Here is a 23623-nt window from a genome sequence, read left to right as displayed (position 1 = left end):
AGCAATTGGTATAAAAAAAAAAAAACAGCAGTGACAAGATACAGAAAAATGCATGTACTCAACTGAATTTTCAATATGTAAAATGTTTTAAACACACAGATATACATGTACTGTGCATGTAAAATAATTTTTAAATGGGCTGAAAAAATGTATACTAATGTCATGACAGTGATCACCTCTGGGGACAAAGTGCAAGAAAGGGACATGAGGTGGTGGTCAAAGGGACTTTCACTAACTTTTACATATTTCTATCTCTAAAGAAACTTCTGAAAGCCAATATGCACAAGAAGTTGACAGGATAATTCTAGAAGCCAAAAGCACATTACTTTTTAGGACCATTGTTGTTCTTTGATATTTTTCTGTCTTGACAAGGAGATCTCAAGGAATAGAATATGAGAATAAAATCCCAGCTGGTTTCCTGAATTCTGTCAGTGGAGAACCCTAATAAGCACCAAAGGAGGTACTGTCTACAGCTCCCCTATGTATGCAAAAATGCCCTTCACCCCAACCTGACCGGATGGCAGGTCCATGGAAATGATCTCCCATACTCTCATGGTTTCCTGCAGCACCAAAGGCTACCAGGAGCAACTCTACACTGCAGAAAATTCAAAGATAGACCTACATGATTGCCACCACTAAAGGTTTGCAGTATTTGGAGATTCAGGAAATCATAGCTTCCATATAAATTCAGCTTCTATAAATGGGGTGGTTATAGATGATAACTATGTTGATCTATTGAGCACTTGCTCTGTATCAGTGTCTTAGTCCATTAGTATGGTTAGTTTATAAATGAGAAGCATATATTTCTCATAGCTCTGAAGGCTGTAGTCTGATATCATGGTGCCAGTGTGGTTGGGTTCTGGTGACAGCTCTCTTTGGGGCTACACTCCTGACTCCTCACTGTGCCTGGAGTGACAGAGGGACTGGGTCGGGGAGACTTTGTTGGGCTTCTTCCCTAAGAGGAGTGATGCCATTCTAGGGGCTCTGTCATCAGGATCTCATCAAAGGCCCCACCTCCGAATGCCATCACCTTGCCTGGGTAGGAGTCACATATGAATTTGGCGTGAACAAACATTCAGCCCTTGACAGCCAGGTGCCATTCTAAGTACCTCATGTGGATTATTTCATGGTATTCTCACAGCAAATCCAGAGAAGGTGATGGCAACCCACTCCAGTACTCTTGCCTGGAAAATCCCATGGATGGAGGAGCCTGGTAGGCTGCAGTTCACGGGGTCGTGAAGAGTCAGACACGACTGAGCAACTTCACTTTCACTTTTCACTTTCATGTATTGGAGAAGGAAATGGCAACCCACTCCAGTGTTCTTGCCTGGAGAATCCCAGGGACGGTGGAGCCTGGTGGACTGTCATCTATGGGGTCGCATAGAGTCGGACACGACTGAAGTGACTTAGCAGCAGCAGTACAGCAAATCTTCAATGGAAATAAAATCATTTTCTTCAAATAATGAAGAAGGTAAAACTCTGAGAGATTATAAACTTGCCCAGGGTTACAGAGGTGACTTGGAAGAAGCTGCGATTTGAACCCAAGTTTGTTTTACATGAATGCTATCTATGCCATTTCTCTGTGAATTTAGTGAATTAAAAACTTGTAGGATTTTTTTAAAAATTGTATTAGACATTCAGGGGGGAAAGGGAGCTTACTCAGATTAAGTTAGTCCCAGAGACTCTGCAGAGACAGAATCTGAGCTGGACTTGGAAAGGTGAGCAGCCTGTATATCAGGTAGGAGCAGGAGTAGTGTTTTAGTGGTGAGCAGAGAGTAAAGAAGAGTTGGGGGCATGTTCAATCACTGACAGTTTGGAATACACTAAGCTACAAAATTCACACACTCACAGAGTTAACACAGGCAAACCTACTTATTGTGTTTGTTAATGGTAATGTTCTCAGCCTATGGTACACAAATACTATATAAGAGAATCATAACAGATGAGAATAAAAAGGAAGTTAGAAGCTCATGTCATGATGTTTCTTAAAATGCTAATTTTCTTCTTTGTAAACCATACCTCTAGATAAACAGATGCTACATGATCTGTACCACTTAGAACCAGATATGAGATGAAGGGAAATTACTCCCTAAAGAAGTATTCCAACTAATCAATAAAGAAGTAATGACATGATTAGAACACCCTCATTTTCAATGGCTAGTGAATGCATGGATCAATACTGAGTATACACAGTGATACTATCTTGAAAAGATAGAACCAGCTAGACACCCACCAGCAATCCCCTAGTGCAATACACCACTATCTATGAAGAAGTCTAGATAAAATCAGTTACATCTAAGTCTGATCAAGTCTCTGAGCCTGACCTACTTACATGGAGAGAGATGACGGGAGGACAAAATCAAGTGACCAAGAAGTTCAACTAGCAATTTCCAGAGTCCAGAACTCTAAAAACAGGCAACCTAGTTTCTTCAATAAGTAGAATGAAGGGAAGAAAAGAAGAGATGAAGTGGACTTTATTCATTAAAAGACATACCAACTGTTCACAAAGGGTTCAGTTCAGTTCAGTCGCTCAGTCGTGTCCGACTCTCCACGACCCCATGAATCACAGCATGCCAGGCCTCCCTGTCCATCACCAACTCCCGGAGTTCACTCAAACTCATGTCCACAGAGTCAGTGATGCCGTCCAGCCATCTCATTCTCTGTCATCCCCTTCTCCTCCCGCCCCCAACCTTACCTAGCATCAGAGTCTTTTCCAGTGAGTCAACTCGTCTCATGAAGTGGCCAAAGTATTGGAGTTTCAGCTTTAGCATCAGTCCTTCCAATGAACATCCAGGATTGATCTCCTTTAGAATGGACTGGTTGGATCTCCTTGCAGTACAAGGGACTCTCACAAAGGGTAGCCTTCATTTTAATCCTGATCGAAAACAACTATGAGATAAATGGATAGATAGACAGATACATATATACTTTAATACATAGGCAGGTGCACAGATAAATACATAGAGAGATACACAGAGAGATATTTAGTAGACAGTTAAAAATTTGACCACTGACAAGATATCTGACTGAAATTGTTAATTTTTTTATGCGTGTGATAATGGTAATGTGCTTGTGTGTTTTATCTTCCAACAATACATACTGAAATAGTCACAGATGAAATATGATGTTTGGGACTTGTCTCAGATAAATGTGGGTACAGGAAGTAGATAGATAGAGTCAAAACAAGACCAGCCATGAGGTGACTGATTGATGTATATGGATAATAGCTACCTGAAAGCTCATTATAATGTTCTACTTTTCTATATGTTTAATTTTTCTATAACACATTTTTTTTTCAATGCATTGGGGCATTTAAAATTCACTTTTCAATCAAATAGAAGTCTTAGGAGAATTTTTTTTTCCACAAGAAGTAATACAATTAAGGGAAGTAGAAGAGAGGAAATAAGCAGTGATTTGCACAATAAATTGTGCTGGGGAAGGTCAGATACCAGGAAATCACTTCAGAGTCTCATAGCATCTTGACCCATAGGGGTGAGTCTGATTCGGATCTGGGTTATTCCCAGCATTAGTAGGAATGAAAAGAAAAAAGCGGAGTCATTCAGAACTGTCAAAGTTTAGTGCTACTCAAACACAAGTCACCAAGGAAAGGAAGATGCAAAGATGACCCAAAATTTTCAAATCTGGCTGATTTTAAAAATGGGAATGTCATAAATAGAAATAGGTAAGTAGAGAAAGCACATTGTTAGGGAAGGAAGTGACAAATTTGCTTCCAAACTTCAAGTCTGAGAGGCTGAAGAGACAACTTGCCTTCATTAAAAATAAAATTTTGTCAAAATAAAAGGTTTTATTTTTGTTTTTTCCAGTGGTCATGTATGGATGTGAGAGTTGGACTGTGAAGAAAGCTGATCGCCAAAGAACTGATGCTTTTGAACTGTGGTATTGGAGAAGACCCTTGAGAGTCCCTTGGACTGCAAGGAGATCCAACCAGTCCATTCTAAAGGAGATCAGTCCTGGGTGTTCATTGGAAGGACTGATGCTAAAGCTGAAACTCCAATACTTTGGCCACCTCACGCGAAGAGCTGACTCACTGGAAAAGACTCTGATGCTGGGAAGGATTCAGGTCAGGAGAAGAAGGGGACGACAGAGAATGAGATGGCTGGATGGCATCACCGACTCGATGGACATGAGTTTGAGTGAACTCCGGGAGTTGGTGATGGACAAGGAGGCCTGGCATGCTGTAATTCATGGGGTCACAAAGAGTCAGACATGACTGAGTGACTGAATTGAACTGAACTGAACTGAAATTACATTTTAACTATATATGTACAAAAATGATGTCCTTCATGCTCTCTCTCTGACTGGAAGGACTTATTTAAAAATAAAGTGCTATACATTCAAGTTTTATAACAAAATAATTAAGTAAAAAAATGTATGTTTAATCTTCTTGGAATTAATATTAAAATAGCCCAAATTCTTCTTTAATAAAAATACTTTCTTAGCATGGCTTAGCCATTTTATTTATATCCTTTTCCTGCAAAAATCCCTATACTCTGGCTGCTATCAAAAAGTCTACAAACAATAAATGGTGGAGAGGGTGTGGAGAAAAGGAAACCCTCTTATATTGTTGGTGGGAATGCAAACAAGTACAGCCACTATGGAGAACAGTGTGAAGATTCCTTATAAAGCTGGAAATAGAACTGCCATACGACCCAGCAATCCCACTCCTAGGCATACACACCGAGGAAACCAGAATTGAAAGAGATACATGGACTCCAATGTTCATTGCAGCGCTGTTTACAATTGCTAGGACATGGAAGCAACCTAGATATCCATTGGCAGATGAATGGATAAGAAAAATGTGGTACATGTACATAATGGAGTATTACTCAGCTATTATAAAGAACTCATTTGAATCAGTTCTAATGAGGTGGATGAAACTGGAGCCTATTATACAGAGTGAAGTAAGTCAGAAAGAAAAACACCAATACAGTATATTTACACATATATATGGAATTTAGAAAGATGGTAGCAATAACCCTGTATGTGACACAGCAAAAGAGACACAGATATAAAGAAGAGACTTTTGGACTCTGTGGGAGAAGGCGAGGGTGGGATGATTTGAGAGAACAGCACTGACACATGTATATTACCATATTTGAAATAGATCACCAGTCCAAGTTTGATGTATGAAACAGGGTACTCAAAGCCAGTGCACTGGGACAACCCAGAGGGATGGGATGGGGAGGGAGGTGAGAGGGGGGTTCAGGATGGGGGACACATGTACACCCATGGCTGATTCAGGTTAATGTGTGGCAAAAACCACCACAGTATTGTAAAGTAATTATCTTCCAGTTAAAATAAATTAATTAATTTAATTTTAAAAAATCCCTATATTCTTTGATATCATCAGGAGCAAATATGCTTCTGTTACCTCACTTCCCTATCTCTTCACATAAAACAAAAAAAAATAATAAAGCCACTGTAGGTCCCAACGATACCAAATATTCTGCACAATTTTCTCACATATTGCAAGCAGTACTCAGAAGGTTGAAGCTATAGTATCACAAGATTACCCAAACAGTCTTCTAAGGTCTCTTCAATAAATAGTCCCTGTATTATAGCATTATTAATACTAAAATAGTTTCTTCTGGTGACAGTGTGAGGATACGTATAGTAGAAACTACATCAAAGTCAGATTTTGAATATCAAAAGGGCACATTTAGTTTTATACTTTGAAATTTTATTAGTTAACCAGAATACATTTCAATGCTTAGCACATGCGTATCTGCAAAGTTAGAAGCTTGTCATTTTTAAAGCCTAGACTGAAGTATTCTCCATATTCTTTACCTTAGTAAAGTGACTCTATAGTCAAGTGAAACACTGTGAGTTTTTAACAAACAATAAAAAGCAGGAATGTAATGTTTTCTAAATCCTCTCATCGTCCTTGGCAGTCTTTGCTCCCTAGACCCCAGTTACTTCAGCATGCCAACAGATATTGCCAAAGCTAATCCCAGATTTTCTCTGCTACTTGAAGCCAAGATAGAATCCGACGGGATCATCCCTCATTATCTGCCAGCAAATGAATGAAAACCTATATTTGCTTGCTTGGACCTACTAATAAATACATGGCCAGGGGCCATTTAGATTGGCAGTGTGCTAATTACACAAAAACAATAAAACTGACCCAAATTATGTATTTGAAATGCCAGTGTCTGGGTCCCTGGATTGCTACGCCTTTTGCTGTCAGAACACCTACCTGCTTATAGGTGTTTGTCTGCACTGACCTCTAAAGTTGGCGGCAAGGCCCTTGATCACTGAGACATACGGATAAAGGGGAAGGATGCTTAGAAGCCTGTCATCAAGTACCATGGAGACCACAGCTGGAATCTTTCTTTGCTGGGCATATAGAACATTCCTACAGACTCAGTTTCTTTTTAATGAAGAATAATATTTACTCTTAATAGTCAGCTGAGATTTTTACTTTTACTATTGTGCTGTGTGAGCTAAATCACCTCAGTAGTGTCTGACTCTTTGTGACCCTATGGACCATAGCCCACACGCTCCTCTGTCCTTGAGATTCTCCAGGCAAGAATACTGGAGTGCGTTAGCCATGCCCTCCTCCAGGGGATCTTCCTGACGGAGGGATCAAACTTTCATCTCTTATGTCTCCTGCATTGGCAGGCAGGTTCTTCAACACTAGTGCCATCAGAGAAGCCCCCTTTACTATTATCACACCATGAAGAGCAAAAAATAACCCACAGAATAAAGAGGGGGAAAGAATAGGTCTGAGTTTAACACATACTAATTGATTCATTAAATTGACAAATTAAACCATGAGCCAAGGTAAAAGTTAGGAGAGAGTGTTCTAGGGGCCATGCTTACCAGTTCACACTGGTGCTACTCACCAAATCTATGATCACAAGTTTACTACTCACAGACATCTGGGAGAAACCACCTTAATGGAAGAGGAAGTTTCCAAAGCATCATTTCTTCCACTCAGGGAACTTCTCCTCTCTTCCAGTCCTTTATTAGAATCCATCCCTCTGAAATTCTCTTCCTAACTCCTGTGCTCACCTGACTTCTGCCAGTTCTTATGTTTCTATATTAAATGTCGCCTTCTCTGTCCATATTTTTTTACCTCAAATTTCATAAGAACTAATAATATCTCACTTGTTTCTATATGCTGTTAAACTCAATTATTAGACATAATATATTCCTCTGTGATGATTTTTTATATGATTTCATGACTCTTGTGGGCATGGAAACAGTTTCAGCCTTTTATTCCAGTGCTAAACCTACCGAGTGTCTGGAACAGAAAAGAACTCACTTCAGAGTAACATATATGAACCACTATATGTGAAAGAGAGAACCAACAAGCATCTACTGTACAACACAGGAAATGATACGCAATGCTTTGTAATAACCTAAATAGGAAAAAGAATCTGAAAAAGAATGGAGATATAGATAAATAGCTATGAATAGATAGATATGACTGAATCACTTAGCTCCATACACCAAAATCTGACACAGCATTGTAAATCAAATATTTTCCAATATAAAATTAAATCAAAAAAGTAAAAATAAAAATTTTTTAGAAAGAGCTCAAAAAGCATCTGTCAAATCCAACTGTAAAAGATATGTGTGACTTATTTTGTTTATGGTGAAAGCAAACATCTCCCATGACATCTTTATGTTGGTCCCTCTCTATGGAAACGTCCCTTAACTTACCAACAAATAAACAAAAAATATAAATACAGGGAGGATTTTATTAAATAGTAAAAATATTAAACATTTTCTATTCATTTGATTTTCATTTTCTAAACATCTCATTCTCTGCCTTTAGCAAAATTTTATTTCTTTACTGCAAGGCAAATATGCTTTTATTTCTTTCACTTTTAACACTTTTAATTTCACACTTTGGATTTAATATTTTGATATAACCAAGTAGTTTTCTTTGATCACCAAAAAAAACAATGCCCTGAGTAACTGTAATATTTTCAGACATGCTGTTGCTAATTGAAAGGTTACAAAGTTGAATAAGACAGGGACTTGCCCTTGAGAAATTCACAGTTTATTAAAGAAGACAGAGTAATAAAAAATAATTAAAACTTAATAGGCTAAAATCTAAATATAAGTATGAAAGCACATGAAAGTGGAAAAAATGAAATGGTTTGGGAATAATTTATAATTTAATACATGAAAATAATGATAAAATACTTTAATTCTTATGTTGATATTTACCTCTGCTATTATTTCTGTGTGATTAATTTCTTAATTAATATGAAATATCCACTGAGCACCTCCTGTATTAACAAGCATTATTCTATATCCATTATGTGTATAAAAAGTATTGAATCTTCTAAATAACAATATGATTGTTATTGTTATATATAAGCTATATAAACAATATGATTATTCCTATTTCACAGTTGAGGAAACCAAGACCTAGGAAAAAAAATAGCCATTGGAAATTAGAATTCAAGCTTAGCAGGCTGGTTCCAGAATCTCAGTTTCTATTATACAGACTATATCTGAGGTTAAAAAGCAAGTTTTCTACCTCCTAAATCTTCTTCTGTTATTTTATTTAATCTTTTGAAAGAAATCTGACCAAATCTTGGAAACTCAAATGCTCTCTAGAATACTACTCTTTGTCATACTAATGGAGAATTTTTATCCACTCAGTTCAGAACCCCACGCTTCAAGAATAAAAGGTTACTTGTGCCTCTATCACATTTTACAGACCCAGTAAAATGCCATTGCCTTTGGGAATGTAGATTTGTTAACTGGGTGAAACAGAAAGAATGTTCTCTACAGAAAATTAACAACTGTGCTCTGTATTCTCTTGTCCTTGCTGCAACATCGCAGAGCAAGTGATTTCAATTTATTTCAGGCATAGCTTTTCTAAGATTGCTTACAAAATCTATCCACTACAATCCAATATATTCCCAAACTCCATTTAAATAAGGCATATATTTGACTTAAAATTTTCAAAGCAATTGATGGGAAGCATTATTGTATAAAAGGTAACTATTCATTATGGTACTCATGAAAAATGGCCAAAGCTTGTTCATTTACTTGCTCAGTAAACATTTTCAATAAACATTGTATCATGCTAAATATAAGAAGTAAAAAGATAAAATATAACCTTACAAAAAATGTAAAATTTCTCTAGCATAAAATCTACTATTGGAAAACTCAAAAGAAAACAATAAAGAAAAATTATCTGAGACATTTAGGATTGGACAATGGCTAATTTTCCAGATATAAAAATTTTTTTATAAATCATTAAGAAAAAATTATGGAATGCAATAAAAAGATCAATGATATGAATAAGCAATTCACAGAAAACAAAATGTAAATGATCAATAGATGAAAATATGATATCCTCAATCTCACTTGTAATGAAAGAACTGGAATATATATAAGACCTTATAATCCTCCATAAAATCAGCAAAAACATTAGTTTTCCATTTACCAAAGTAGGAAAGAGAGGGAAACAGACACTCTCATACATTACTGGTAGAATTCTAAAACACTGCAAAATCTAGTGAAAAAATAGCCTTTTGTCTGAGACTATAGGAGTAAATAAATGTTGGATGAATTAAAAAAAATGTAAACCCATTCTCACAGATGCCATCCTTGTGTGTGTGTGTGTGTGTGTATAGTTTGATCCATTTTTGTAAAACTGACCAAATCAACTCTTACCAACCAGATTAACTTCTGATTTTCAGATTCAATGCTTTAATTGGAGCTATAATTAGGAACTCTAATTTTTGTGTCTTTACTTGAACAGTTTTAGGAAAGGCTTGCTGAGATCTCATTCTCATGAATTATCAAGGATGAGAAAGACTGTCTTCCCCACCCAAGCAGCAGGAGCAGAAGGTAGACTACAAATAGAGCTGATCTGCCAAGAGCATCAGTTCCTGCTGAGGTAGTAGCCTGATGCCTGGTGTCTCAAGCCAAAGGTGACCTTGGCTCATACAATTTGAGTGGATTGGAGGGAATCATCAGTTAATAAATCTCAAAGCCTGAACTAACCTGAGAGTATGAACTGTACCTGAGACAAGATGAATTGCGGAGATATCAAGGATTTGGTCACTGTGTAGGTGAAAAGGCAAGTATCCTGAAGCCCCTGCACAACTCTAAATTTTTGACTTGGAAAATTGGAAGACAACAATCCACCCCTTACCCCCACCCCACCCCCCCCATAAAATGAAGAGGAAGAGGCATTGTAGGAAATTTATCTCTCAAGTTGGAACTCTTTGAGTCCGACTCCAGGTTCTATTGCATACCAGGTATACAATCCAGGTCATTATTTAATTTCTCTTTGCCTTGATTCCTCACCTCTAAAATGGGAATAACAATATCTACTTTATAAGGTTGGTATGAGAATTAAATAAGTGAATACTTTAGTGCTTAGGAGCAAGTCTTAGAACAGTGCCAGGCATATAGCGCATGTTATATGACTGATAGATCATTAATAGTATTGGTTTAAGAATTTGAAATATTTATCATTGTTGAAAACTTATTAGAGTGATACCCAGATACATCTTCACAACTACAGGCAACAGACACAGTGATGATGAAAGCCGATGTACTCATGAGACTGTGGCTCAGCTGGGATTGGTTTTTGCTGAGTCAGGGTAATGAACAGAGAGTTACAACATAACTATATTTTTTTTAAATAGCTCTCTTCCTCAATGTTCTATGGTATCTCTTATAGACAGACAGTATAACTACTCCCCTAAATAACTTCTTCAGACAAATGGTATACAGGCATATATCATTTTATTGAGCTCCCCAGAAAATGTGTTTTTTACAAGTTGGCTTTGTAGGAGGAAAGAACAAATTTGACTCCATATTTTACTTTAACTTTTATATTCTATCGCTTTTGCTTCAAGTTAAGAATGTTTCCTAGAGCCATATATATACATGATAGCCCATTCTCAAGTCTGTAACTTTTAAGGGTATAACATTTTTCCATTCATATAGGGGAAAAAAGCTGTAGATAAAGAATAACATTTGTCTTGTTGGAAGTTCACAGGAACATGGTGACCTTGCCTTTAAAAATACGTTGCTGAAACCTTTGGGGGAGTTCCGGGTTTTGGAGTTTCCTTGCATGGTTCTGCAATAAGCATTTCTCTGTTCTAAACTCCAAGTTTCTGTTTGGTCTTACTGTGTATCAGGCACAAGAACTTGCATTTGGTAAGTCTGTAGCAACTCTGCATTGAGCAAGTGGATTGGAGTCATTTCTCAGCAGCATTATTTTTTTTAATTAACCTGAGTACATTGCTTTCTTTAGACATAATGCTATTGCAACCTTAAGAGATTATAATAGACTATCAAGCTAACTTTTACATGCACTGTGAAATGTAAAAATCTGTGTGACTCATTTTATCATCATATTCACTTTGTTGTAGTGGTCTGAAAAAGTGTAAAAGAAAGTGTTGGTTTCTCAGTTGTGTCCAACTCTTTGTGACCCCATGACTGTAGCTCACCAGGTTCCTCTGTCCATGGAATTCTCCAGGCAAGAATACCATAGTGGATAGCCATTCCCTTCTCCAGGGGATCTTCCCGACTCAAGGATCAAACCTGGGTCTCCTGCATTGTAGGTAGATTTTTTACCATCTGAGCAACCAGAGAAGCCCAGTGGTCTGAAACCAAACCCCAAATCTCCTGTGGTGTGCCTGTGTTTCAGTTCAGTTCAGTTCAGTCGCTCAGTCGTGTCCGACTCTTTGCAACCCCATGAATCACAGCACCTCAGGCCTCCTGGGGTTGTCCATCACCAGCTCCCAGAGTTCACTCAAACTCATGTCCACCAAGTTGTTGATGCCATCCAGCCATCTCATTCTCCATCGTCCCCTTCTCCTCCTGCCCTCAATCCTTCCCAGCATCAGAGTCTTTTCCAGTGAGTCAACTCTTCACATGAGGCGGCCCAAGTATTGGAGTTTCAGCTTTAGTATCAGTCCTTCCAATGAACACCCAGGACTGATGTCCTTTAGAATGGACTGATTGGGTCACCTTGTAGTCCAAGGGACTCTCAAGAGTCTTCTCCAGCACCACAGTTCAAAAGCATCAATTCTTCGGCGATCAGCTTTCTTCACAGTCCAACTCTCACCTCTATACATGCTGCTGCTGCTGCTGCTAAGTCACTTCAGTCGTGTCCGACTCTGTGTGACCCCATAGACGGCAGCCCACCAGGCTCCCCCGTCCCTGGGATTCTCCAGGCAAGAACACTGGAGTGGGTTGCCATTTCCTTCTCCAATGTGTGAAAGTGAAAAGTGAAAGTGAAGTCGCTCAGTCGTGTCCGACCCTTAGCGACCCCACGGACTACAGCCAACCAGGCTCCTCCATCCATGGGATTTTCTAGGCAATAGTACTGGAGTGGCTTGCCATTGCCTTCTCCGCACCTCTATACATAACCACCGGATAAACCATAGCCTTGACTAGAATTAGGATATCCTAAATCTCATCCCGCCCCCAACCTTTCCCAGCATCAGAGTCTTTTCCAGTGAGTCAACTCATCGCATGAGGTGGCCAAAGTATTGCAGTTTCAGCTTCAGCATCAGTCCTTCCAATGAACACCCAGGATTGATCTCCTTTAGAATGGACTGGTTGGATCTCCTTGCAGTATAAGGGACTCTCAAGAGTCTTCTCCAACACCACAGTTCAAAAGTATCGATTCTTCGGCGATCAGCTTTCTTCACAGTCCAACTCTCACATCCATACATGACCACGGGAAAAACCACTGCCTTGACTAGACGGACCTTGGTTGGCAAAGTAATGTCTCTGCTTTTTAATATACTATCAAGTTTGGTCATAACTTTCCTTCCAAGGAGCAAGCGTCTTTTAATTTCATGGCTGTGGACATGAGTTTGAGTGTACTCCGGGAGTTGGTGATGGACAGGGAGGCCTGGCGTGCTGTGATTCATGGGGTCGTGAAGAGTCGGACATGACTGAGCGACTGAACTGAACTGGACTGAACTGAAATATCACAAGAACATTGCCAATCCCATGTTCTTTCACATACTTTTCCTATCTTCTTTATCATTCACAGCCTATGACCCTACTCAAACTTCCTCCTTACTATTTTATGGCTAAAAGTTCTTCTTCTTTTGACCTCATAACAATAGGAACTTATATTATCTCAGTCAGCCATTTTACACCGATTTATCTTTTTGTTTTATACACTCTATTTTCCAAACTAAAAATGTTTTACAAACCAAACTTGGGGTAGGGTAGTGGGGGATAACCATTTCACATGACTTTGCTGCCCGTGCATAGTAGATGTTGCATAAATATATTTTCATTGGATAAGAACAGTTAGAGCTTCCTTCAACAGAAAGGAAAATGATAAAGAGGCTGTTGAGATTTAGTTGAAGTTTCCAAAATTAAATGTAGGACTTCTCTGGTGGTACAGTGGATAAGAATTTGCCTGCCACTGCAGGAGACATGGGTTTGATCCCTGCTCCAGGAAGATCCCACATATCTCAGAGTAACTAAGTCCAAGATCTGCAGCTACTGAATTCCTTGAATAGACCCCATGCTCCACAACAAGACAAGCCACCACAATGAGAAACCCATGCACCATGATGAGGTGTAGCCCCCACTTACCACAACTAGAGAAAGAACACACACAGCAAATCAAGAATCATCAAATCAACAACAAAATATCACCAGAAACAAGGCTTGCCCTCTAATCAATATTGGATAGCTCTTCTGATCATAGGCTGCAAACCTCAAGGTCTTTCTTTTCTTGTAGATTTCATCATTAGTTTCATGAACTTCCATTCCATCCTCTGCTCCCCCAAGGTACCACCCTCAGGACTTTCAACAACTACACTGCTTAACCCCTACAGTGAGTTCCTTTACATACCTCATCCTAGATGTCTTCATACTTTCTCCACTTTCTCGCTACAGCATTTTATCACACCACCTTCTTTCACTAAACTAAAAATAACTTGGCAGTTGTTGTAAAATAATAGTGTAAAATATGAGAAATGCAGTTAGATAAACTTGCTGAAATCTCTATTTGGGAACTTGCTAACTAATTAACAACAAATGAAAGAGGTAACTTTTGGGAAACAATTCTTCATGGCATTTCTGCACGTCTTATATCAAGCTTTGCTCTGCAACCTTTGTTCAAGGATGTCAATATAGCAGAAAGCATTGCAACTTACAAAGACTGTCTCCTTCTGGGATGGAAGATAGATTTTCTTCCTGACCAAATAATGAAAACAATGTCTCCTTCTGGGGCAAATGTTGGGCAGGTTTGCCAGCAGCACCTCATTAGATTGGTGGTTTTCTACAGCAAACATTATTCTCAATGGTGAAAAACTGAAAACATTTCCTCTAATTTCAGAAACAAGACAAGGGTCCCCAATCTCATGACTATTATTCAACATAGTTTTGGAAGTCTTAGCCATGACAATCAGAGAAGTAAAAGAAATAAAATGGATCCAGGCTTGAAAAGAAGTAAAACTCTCACTGTTTGCAGACAACACGATAATATACATAGAGAACCTTAAAGATTCTATCAGAAAATTACTAGAGCTAATCAGTGAATTTAGTAAAATCACAAGATACAAAATCAATACACAGAAGTCCCTCGCATTCCTATACACTAATAATGAAAGATCAGAAAGAAATTAAGGAGTCAGTCCCATTCATCATTGTAATAAAAATAATAAAACACCTAGGAGTAAACCTTCCTAAGGAGACAAAAAAGTTGTATAAGACACTGATGAAAATAATCAAAGACAAACAGATGAAGAGATATACCATGTTCCTGTTTTGGAAGAATCAATATTGTGAAAATGACTGCACTACTCAAAGCAATCTACAGATTCAATACAATCCCTATCAAATTACTAATGGCATTTTTCATAGAACTGGAACAAAAAATTTCATAATTCATATGAAAATACAAAAGATTCCGAATAGCCAAAGCAATCTTGAGAAAGAAGAATGGAACTGGAGAAATCAACCTTCCTGACTTTATACTACAAACCTATAGTCATCAACACAGAATGGTACGGGCACAAAAACAGAAATATAAACCAATGGAACAAGATAGAAAGCCCAGAGATAAATCCATGCACCTATGGGGCACCATATCTTTCACAAAAGAGACAAGAATATACAATGGAGAAAAGACAGCCTCTTCAATAAGTGGTGCTGGGAAAACTGGACAGCTGCATGTAAAAGAAAGAAATTAGAACACTTCCTAAAACTATACACAAAGATAAACTCAAAATGGATTAAAGACCTCAGTGTAAGAGCAGAAACTATAAAACTTTTGGAGGAAAACATAGGCAGAACACTCTTTGACCTCAAGATCCTCTATGACCAACGCCCTAGAATAATGGAAATAAAAACAAAAATAAACAAATGGGACCTAAGTCAAGTTAAGATCTTTTGTACAGCAAAAGAAAGCATAAACAAGATGAAAAGACAACCTTCAGAATGGGAGAAATTAATAGCAAATGAAACAACTGACAAAGAATTAATTTCCAAAATATACAAGCAGCTCAGGCAGCTCAATATCAGAAAAACAACACAATCAAAAAAATGGGCAGGAGACCTAAACAGACATTTCTCCAAAGAAGATACATAGACAGCCAATAAACAAAATGCTGAGCATTGCTGATTATTAGAAAAATGCAAGTCAAAACTACAATGAGGTATCACCTCACACCAGTCAGAATGTGCTTAGTTGCTCAGTAGTGTCTGACTCTTTGCAATGCTTTGGACTGTAGCCTGTCAGGCTCCTCTATCCATGGGATTTCATAGGCAAAATTACTAGAGTGTGTTGCCATTTCCTTCTCCAGGGTATCTTCTCCACCCAGGGATCGAACGAGTATCTCCAGTGTCTCCTGCATTGCATGTGGATTCTTTACCTTCTGAGCCATCAGAATGGCCATCATCAAAAACATCTACAAACAGTAAATGCTGGAGAGGATGTGGAAAAAATGGAACCTTTTTGAACTCTTGGTGGGAATATAAATTGATACAGCCACTATGGAGAACAATATGGAGATTTCTTTAAAAGCTAGGAATAAAACTACCATAAGACTGAGCAATCTCACTACTGGGCGTATACCCTAAGAAAACCACAATTCTAAAAGACACATGTACGTTGATGTTCACTCGAGCACTGTTTTCAATAGCCATGACATGGAAGCAACCTAGATTTCCATCAGCAGATGAATGGATAAAGAAGCCACGGTACATATAATGGAATATTACTCAGCCATGAAAGGAACAAATTTTAGTCAGTTCTAGTGAGGTTCATTGGAGGGACTGATGCTAAAGCTGAAACTGCAATACTTTGGCCACCTCATGCGACGAGTTGACTCACTGGAAAAGACTCTGATGCTGGGAAAGGTTGGGGGCGGGAGGAGAAGGGGACGACAGAGAATGAGATGGCTGGATGGCATCACCGACTCTGTGGACATGAGTTTGAGTGAACTCCGGGAGTTGGCGATGGATAGGGAGGCCTGGCGTGCTGTGATTCATGGGGTCGCGGAGAGTCGGACACGACTGAGCGACTGAACTGAACTGAACTGAACTGAGTGAGGTGGATGAACTTAGAGCCTGCTATACAGAGTGAAGCAAGTCAGAGAGAGAAAAACAAATATCATATGTTAACATATATGGAATCTAGAAAAATGGTGCTACTGAACCTATCTGCAGGGCAGGAATAGAGATGCAGACATAGAGAACAGACTGGTGGACACAGCAGGGGAAGGAGAGGGTGGGACAAATTGAGAGAGTAGTATTGAAACATATACATTATCATATACAAAACAGATAGATGGTGGGAAATTGCTGTTTAACACAAGGAGCTCAACCTGATCCTCTGAAAATCTAGACAGGTGGGATGGGGTGCAGGGTGGGAGGAAGATTCAAGAGGGAGGTGACATATGTATACTTATAGTTGATTCACATTTTTGTATGGCAGAAACCAACACAACATTGTAAAGCAATTATCCTCCAATTAAAAATAAAAAAATAAAATGTTGCATCTATAAATATTAATTATGAACCATCAGAAAGAGAAATTAAGAAATCACTTTTACAATTATAACAAAAAGAATAAATTAGCTAGAAATAAACCTGATCAAAGAAGAAAAAGATCTGTACTCTGAAAACTATGAGAGATTGAAGATGACAAAACAAATGGAAAGTTATTTTGTGCCCATAGATTGGAAGAATCAATATTTGTTAAAATGACTATAATCTACACATTCAATGCAATCCCTGTCAAAACACCAATGGCATTTATCACAGGACTAGAGCAAATAACTCCAAAATTTGTATGAAAACAAAGAGCCAAAGCAATCTTGAGAAAGAAGAAAGAAGAAAAAAAAAAGGTAGGATTGTCACAGTCCCTAATTTCAAGCTATACTACAAAACTACAGTAAACAAAGCAGTATAGTACTGGCATAGAAACAAACATAGATCAATGGAATAGAATAGAGAGCCCCCAAATAAATCTAAGCTTATATGGTCAATGAATCTACAATGAAGCAGGCAAGAATATACAGTGTGTAAAGAAAGCTTCTTCAATAAGTGGTCTTGGGAAAACTGTACTGCTGTGTACAACAGAATCAATCTGGACTACTTTCTCATACCATATGAAAAAATATAGTCAAAAATGGATTAAACACCTTCATATAAGGCCTGAAACCATAAATCTAGGAGAGAACATTGACAGTATGCCCTTTGACATCTGTCTTAACAATAATTTTTTGGGGGGATCTATCTCCTCAGGCAAGGGAAACAAAAGGAAAAATAAACAAATGGGACTACCAAGCCTAAAAGCTTTTACACAGCAAGGTAAACTGTCAACAAAAGGAAGGCCACCTTCTGAATGGAAGAATATATTTGCAAACTATATATCTATTAAGGGGTTAATATTCAAAATATATAAAGAATTCATACAATTCAACATCAAAAAACAATTTAAACAGGGTATAGAATGTGAATGGACATTTTTCCCAAAGAAGACATTCAGATGGCCAACAGGCACATGAGAAGATGCTGAACATCACTAATCACCTGGGAAATATAAAACCACAAGGGAAAAAAGTCAGCAAAAAAAGGGACTTCCCTGCAGTCCAGGGGTTAAGACTCTACACTTACACTGTAGTGGGTGAGGGTTCAATCCCTAATCAGGGAACTAAGATCCTGCATAAAAACTGCCCCACTCCCCAAAATATCAGCAAATAACCACAAGGAGATACTACCTCATGCCTGTCAGAATAGCTATTATCAAAAGACAACAAATTTTTGGCAAGAATGTGGAGAAAAGGGAAACCTTGTACAATATTGGTGGGTATATAAATCAGTGTATCTGGTTCCATCACTTCATGGCAAATAGATGGGGAAACAATGGAATCAGTGACAGACTTTATTTTCTCTAGCTCCAAAATCACTGCAGATGGTACCGCAGCCATGAAATTAAAAGCCACTTGCTCCTTAGAAGAAAAGTTATAACAAACCTAGACAGTTTATTAAAAAGCAGGGATATTATTTTGCTGAAAAGGTCTATCTAGTCAAAGCTATGGTTTTTCCAGTGGTCATGTATGGATGTGAGAGTTGGACTATAAAGAAATCTGAGCACTGAAGAATTGAGCTTTTGAACTGTGGTGTTGGAGAAGACTCTTGAGAGTCCCTTGGAGTGTAAGGAGATCAAACTAGTCAGTCCTAAAGGAAATCAGTCCTGAATATTCATTGGAAGGACTGATGCTGAAGCTGAAACTTCAGTCCTTTGGCCACCTGATGAGAAGAACTGACTCATTTGAAAAGACCCTGATGCTAGGAAAGACTGAAGGTAGGAGGAGAAGGGAACAACAGAGAATAAGATGGTTGGATGGCATCACCAACTCAAATGGACATGAGTTTGAGCAAGCTCCAGGAGTTGGTGATGGACGGGGAAGCCTGGCATGTTGCAGTCTATGGGGTCACAGAGTCAGACACGACCGAGCAACTGAACTGAACTGAACTGATGGAGGATCCTCAAAAACTTAAAAATATAACTGCTATATGATCTACTAATTTCACTTCTAAGAATTTACCTGAAGGAAATATTAATTTGAAAAGATATATGCACACCATTGTTCATTGCAACATTATTTACAATAGCCAAGATGTGGAAGCAACTTGTGTCCATCCATAGATGAATGGAGAAAGATGTGAGATGTCTATATATATGTATACATATGTAAAACTTCTCAGCCATAAAAAAGTGAAAACTTGTCATTTGTGACCGGAGAAGGCAATGGCAAGCCATCTCCAGTACTCTTGCCTAGAAAATCGCATGGACAGAGGAGCCTGGTGGGCTGCAGTCCATGGGGTCGCTACTAGTCGGACACAACTGAGCGACTTCACTTTCACTTTTCACTTTCACATTGGAGAAGGAAATGGCAACCCACTCCAGTGTTCTTGCCTGGAGAATCCCAGGGATGGCGGAGCCTGGTCGGCTGCCGTCTATGGGGTCGCACAGAGTCGGACACGACCAAAGCGACTTAGCAGAAGCAGAAGCAGCCATTTGTGACAACGTGGATGATCTAGATGGCATTATGCTAAATGAAATGAGTCAGATAAAGACAAACACTATATTTATATGTACAATCTAAAAAATAAACAAAAAATCAAAACAAAAGGAAAACTGACTTCTAAATATAGAGAAAAAAAAATGGGTAGTTACCAGAGAGGAGGGAGATTGACAGATAAAAAAAGTGACAGGGATTAAGAAATACAAACCTCCAGTTATAAAATAAACAAGTCACAAGGATGTAACATACAGAATAAGGAATATAATTAATAATATTATAATGACTTTGTATGGGGACAAGTGAATGTTAGCTCTATCACGGTGCTCATTTCACAATGTCTGCAAATGTCAAATCACTGTGGAGTATGCCTGAAACCAGCATAATGTTGTACATCATTTCATTTTTCAGTTAAAAAAATGAAATAAGACTACAAAAACCCACTGTGTGCAGCATTCAGTGAGGCCACTCCATAACTCCCCAGTGGGCGTTAAGGGCAGAGGAACATGGGTAATGAAGTCACTTATCTCTCATCTGGGAGTCCTTTGTCTTCTGCTAACATCTACGGCTGGCTAACCTGTTAGCCTACAAGCAGAGTAAGACCTCAGACACTTTACAGTTCTCGATAATAACCTCTTTATGTCTCAGTGTCTTTACCTGTACAATGGACAGAAGGTGTCTACCTCACAGAGAGAGTGTGCTAATCAATGGAATAATAAGATTATACATATACGTAGCCTGGCCTGAGACACAGCTGCACAGTTCATCAGTATCTGGTGCTTCCTGATGGCCTCCTCCCCAAAACAAATCACCTGCTCCCAGCTCAGTTCTCACTGGTGGCTCTGAGGCATGGACACCAGAGATCATCTCTCCTCGAAAGTTCCTAATCCCTGTCCTGTGGCTCTCACCAAACTGGGTTTCTTCCTACACTATTTTTTCTGGCCACACTGCATCTTTATTGCTGCCTGGGCTTTCTCTAATTGCAGTGAGCAGGGGCTACTCTCTAGTTGCAGTGCACAGGATTCTCATTGCAGTGGCCTCTCTTATTGTGGAGCACGGGCTTGAGGGGGATGCAGGCTTCAGTAGTTGTGGCGTGTAGGCCCAGCTGCTCTGAGCATGTGGGATCTTCCTGGACCAGGGATCAAACTCATGCCCCCTGCACTGGCAGGCAGATTCATAACCACCAGATCACCAGGGAAGCCCCTTTTCCTACATTTTTGTCCCTCTCTAGCTCCTTGCTGAAAAGGCACACACACACACATATGCACACACAAAATTAACAAAAGGAGAATGTTTTGCAGATGTCCTAAGGCAGTCCTAAATTGCCACAAAAGTACTAATTAACAATACAACAACAGAAAGGCAGCTTTTCTAAAGTGGAAGAAGAGGAAGGCAGTCATTGTAATGAGGGAACAGGAAAAGTCATGAGATCCTCATCAGAAGGAGATAAAAGTTATAAGAAATCTATAAAACAACTAATCATGCAGTTATGTAGATGGCCAATATTTATTATTCTCCAATGTCAATCTTAATGATGTATTTACAAAGAATTACTGGAAAGAAAAACAGGAAATGGTGACTGTAAGAAAAGTGACCAAGGGACCACTGAAACAGTGTGGAAAAATAGAAAAATAGAAACTTCTACTATCACCAGATCCCAGGATTCCAGCCCAGCTTTGAGCAGTTGTGACAACTTGGGTGAGTTACTTAACCTCACCAAACTTCAGTTTACTTACCTCCCAGGTGCTGTAAGACTACCTACCTTGAAAAGCCACTGATGGGTTATCATAATAAATTGTATCTATGATAGGTATGATGATTCCAGTAGTAATGTACTGAAGAATTACCTATTTAGAAATTAATAAAAGGGCTAAGGGACATCTCTGAACATTTTCTAAAAGGATATAATGTCTTATGACGTTGTACCAGGCTTGCCAAATACAACATTATAGAATTTAAACTACACTTTCATAAAAACACAAAAGGTGCAGAAACTTCTTAGCTGCAGACTTCCATAACTCAGTGTTAGTCTCAGGTAACTACTTACTGGATTAAATAAACTTACCTGTAACAAAAAATCAAAGAGGGCCATCTTGGACCACTCGTGGTGATGTATTTCAGTACAGCCCCATTCAGGCTTGGGTACTCGACCATTCTGCCAGCACTTCTGTTTCAGCAATTGCTGATAAGTTCCCCAAGTGAGCTTAACAGAAGAGTGGGTCTCATTATTTGTTGGAGACAAAGATGGATCCCAGAGGATGAAAGGAAATGGGCGGCCATCTATAAAAACAAAAACAAAAAAAAAAGAAGAAGAAAACAGTTAGCAAGTTACTGACTCTGTGTGTGTGTGCCCTTGGATGTCATTCACTCTTTCACAACTTTACACTCTCACCTGTCATGTGCTAGAGTTGGATTATTTGACATTTATGGTCCCTTTGTCTTCTGAATAATTTAATATTCATATACCTTTATGATGCTTCCTGATAGCAGTCTTATACGACGGAAAGTTACTGTTAGACAAGGAAAGAAAAGGATTTAAAAAAAAAAAGATACTTTATAGATGTGGCAGGAATAGGCCTGTAACCACCAATAACAACGCCCTCTGGTTAATGTGGTTTTATTCCACATCTAAAAGCAGCCACCATGAAAAAGGAAAGAATCCAGACATTTATAATTGTCTATTCAGTGTCTGAGTGGAGCTGCAATGTATTTGTAATAACAACTGTCTGATTTTCTGAGGCCACGGTATGATGTTAGGAAGAAAAAGAATTTTTAGAAGTTGCAAATTTAAAAGTGAAATTGTATGTTTCACACCAGTCACTATAATCTCCAAAGAAAGAAAAAGGAAGTAAGAGGTTTAGAGGTGTTTTGGGTTTTTAGTTTTGTTTTTTTTTTTCTTTTCTGATGGAACAATGGCACTGCTAGTAAAAATTTATTCGCATAAAACCGCACAAAGTACATTTAAGCAAATATCATCTTTTTCAATTTCCAGTGCATAGAATATTTTTCAAGTAAAATGTCACTTGAATGCTTTTGTCTCAGTTTTGATAGTTTAGAAATTTCACTGCTGAACTGTACACTAAATGGTACTGCAGGCTTAAAACCAAAAGTATCTCTCTCAAGCCTCCATGTCCATCAAATAAATTCACTCAAAAAGGATGATGAGCAGCTTTGCTTGTAACTTAAAAATCAGAATGATCTCTTGGAAAAAAGAAAAAAAATAAGTCACAAAGATCTGAAAAATCACATTTAACTCATTCTTAACAAGCCTGAACAATAGTAGCCTCTGAAACTATGGTTGGAATGTCAAGACACATCACAGGGATTTTTAAAGCTTTTTCAAATAACCTGAGAGGTTCTCAATCTACAACTGTTTGTTTTTGTTAAAGACTTATTTTCCCACCCTGCTTGTTTGCCTTCCTGTAGAATTCTTATCTCTGGTCTTTAATGCAAGGACAGTCACTCTTCTAACCACTCTTCAATCTGGTGTTCCAGGGACCTCAATAATATTAATAACATTCACTTAATCATTCTAAGCACCTACATTCCACTTTTGTTCAAAAGAAAAATCTTTCTCCTTTTAGCCTTGCAATTTAGGTCAGGGCATGTAGAAAGTCCTTTAGACTGTGGAAAATAGGTCACAGTCACTGATGTACAATTAAAAGAAAACTAAAAGAAGAGGACTAGAACTAAAGAACTTAATTGTTATCTCACTCCTTTTTATTTCCTTCACTGTACTAAATGATTTGGTGCTGCTGCTGCTGCTGCTAAGTCGCTTCAGTCGTGTCCGACTCTGTGCGACCCCATAGACAGTAGCCCACCAGGCTCCCCTGTCCCTGGGATTCTCCAGGCAGGAATACTGGAGTGGTTGCCATTTCCTTCTCCGATTTGGTGCTACTGGGACCTAATTATCTTCTTAGATGCTAGATAAATATAATGTTAAATGTATGTGCTCCAAATACTATGCCAATTTAAAAAATAATAATAATAAATTTCAGGTAGAAGCAGTCAATCCTAAAGGAAATCAATGCTGAGTATTCACTGGAAGGACTGAGCTCCAATACTTTGTCTACCTGATGCGAAGAGCCACCTCATTGGAAAAG

General features: G+C 38.5%; 1 protein-coding gene across 2 annotated transcripts in view; it reads right to left on the bottom strand.

The window, feature by feature from the left end:
* The window catches only part of GASK1B (golgi associated kinase 1B), a 71830-nt gene that overhangs the window by 25239 nt on the left and 22968 nt on the right, over positions 1-23623 (bottom strand). For both annotated transcript variants that reach the window (XM_055404667.2, XM_055404666.2), the window contains exon 3: positions 21586-21800. In XM_055404667.2, coding sequence (XP_055260642.2) covers positions 21586-21800 — 215 coding nt within the window. The remainder of the gene's footprint in view (positions 1-21585; positions 21801-23623) is intronic.

This window comes from Moschus berezovskii, chromosome 19 (genome assembly GCF_049115385.1).
Source record: "Moschus berezovskii isolate FMDL1 chromosome 19, NW_MosBer_1.0, whole genome shotgun sequence".
In the NCBI taxonomy this organism is placed as follows: domain Eukaryota; kingdom Metazoa; phylum Chordata; class Mammalia; order Artiodactyla; family Moschidae; genus Moschus; species Moschus berezovskii.
Note: the sequence above shows the minus strand (reverse complement) of the source record. Positions and strands in the feature narration are given on the sequence as shown.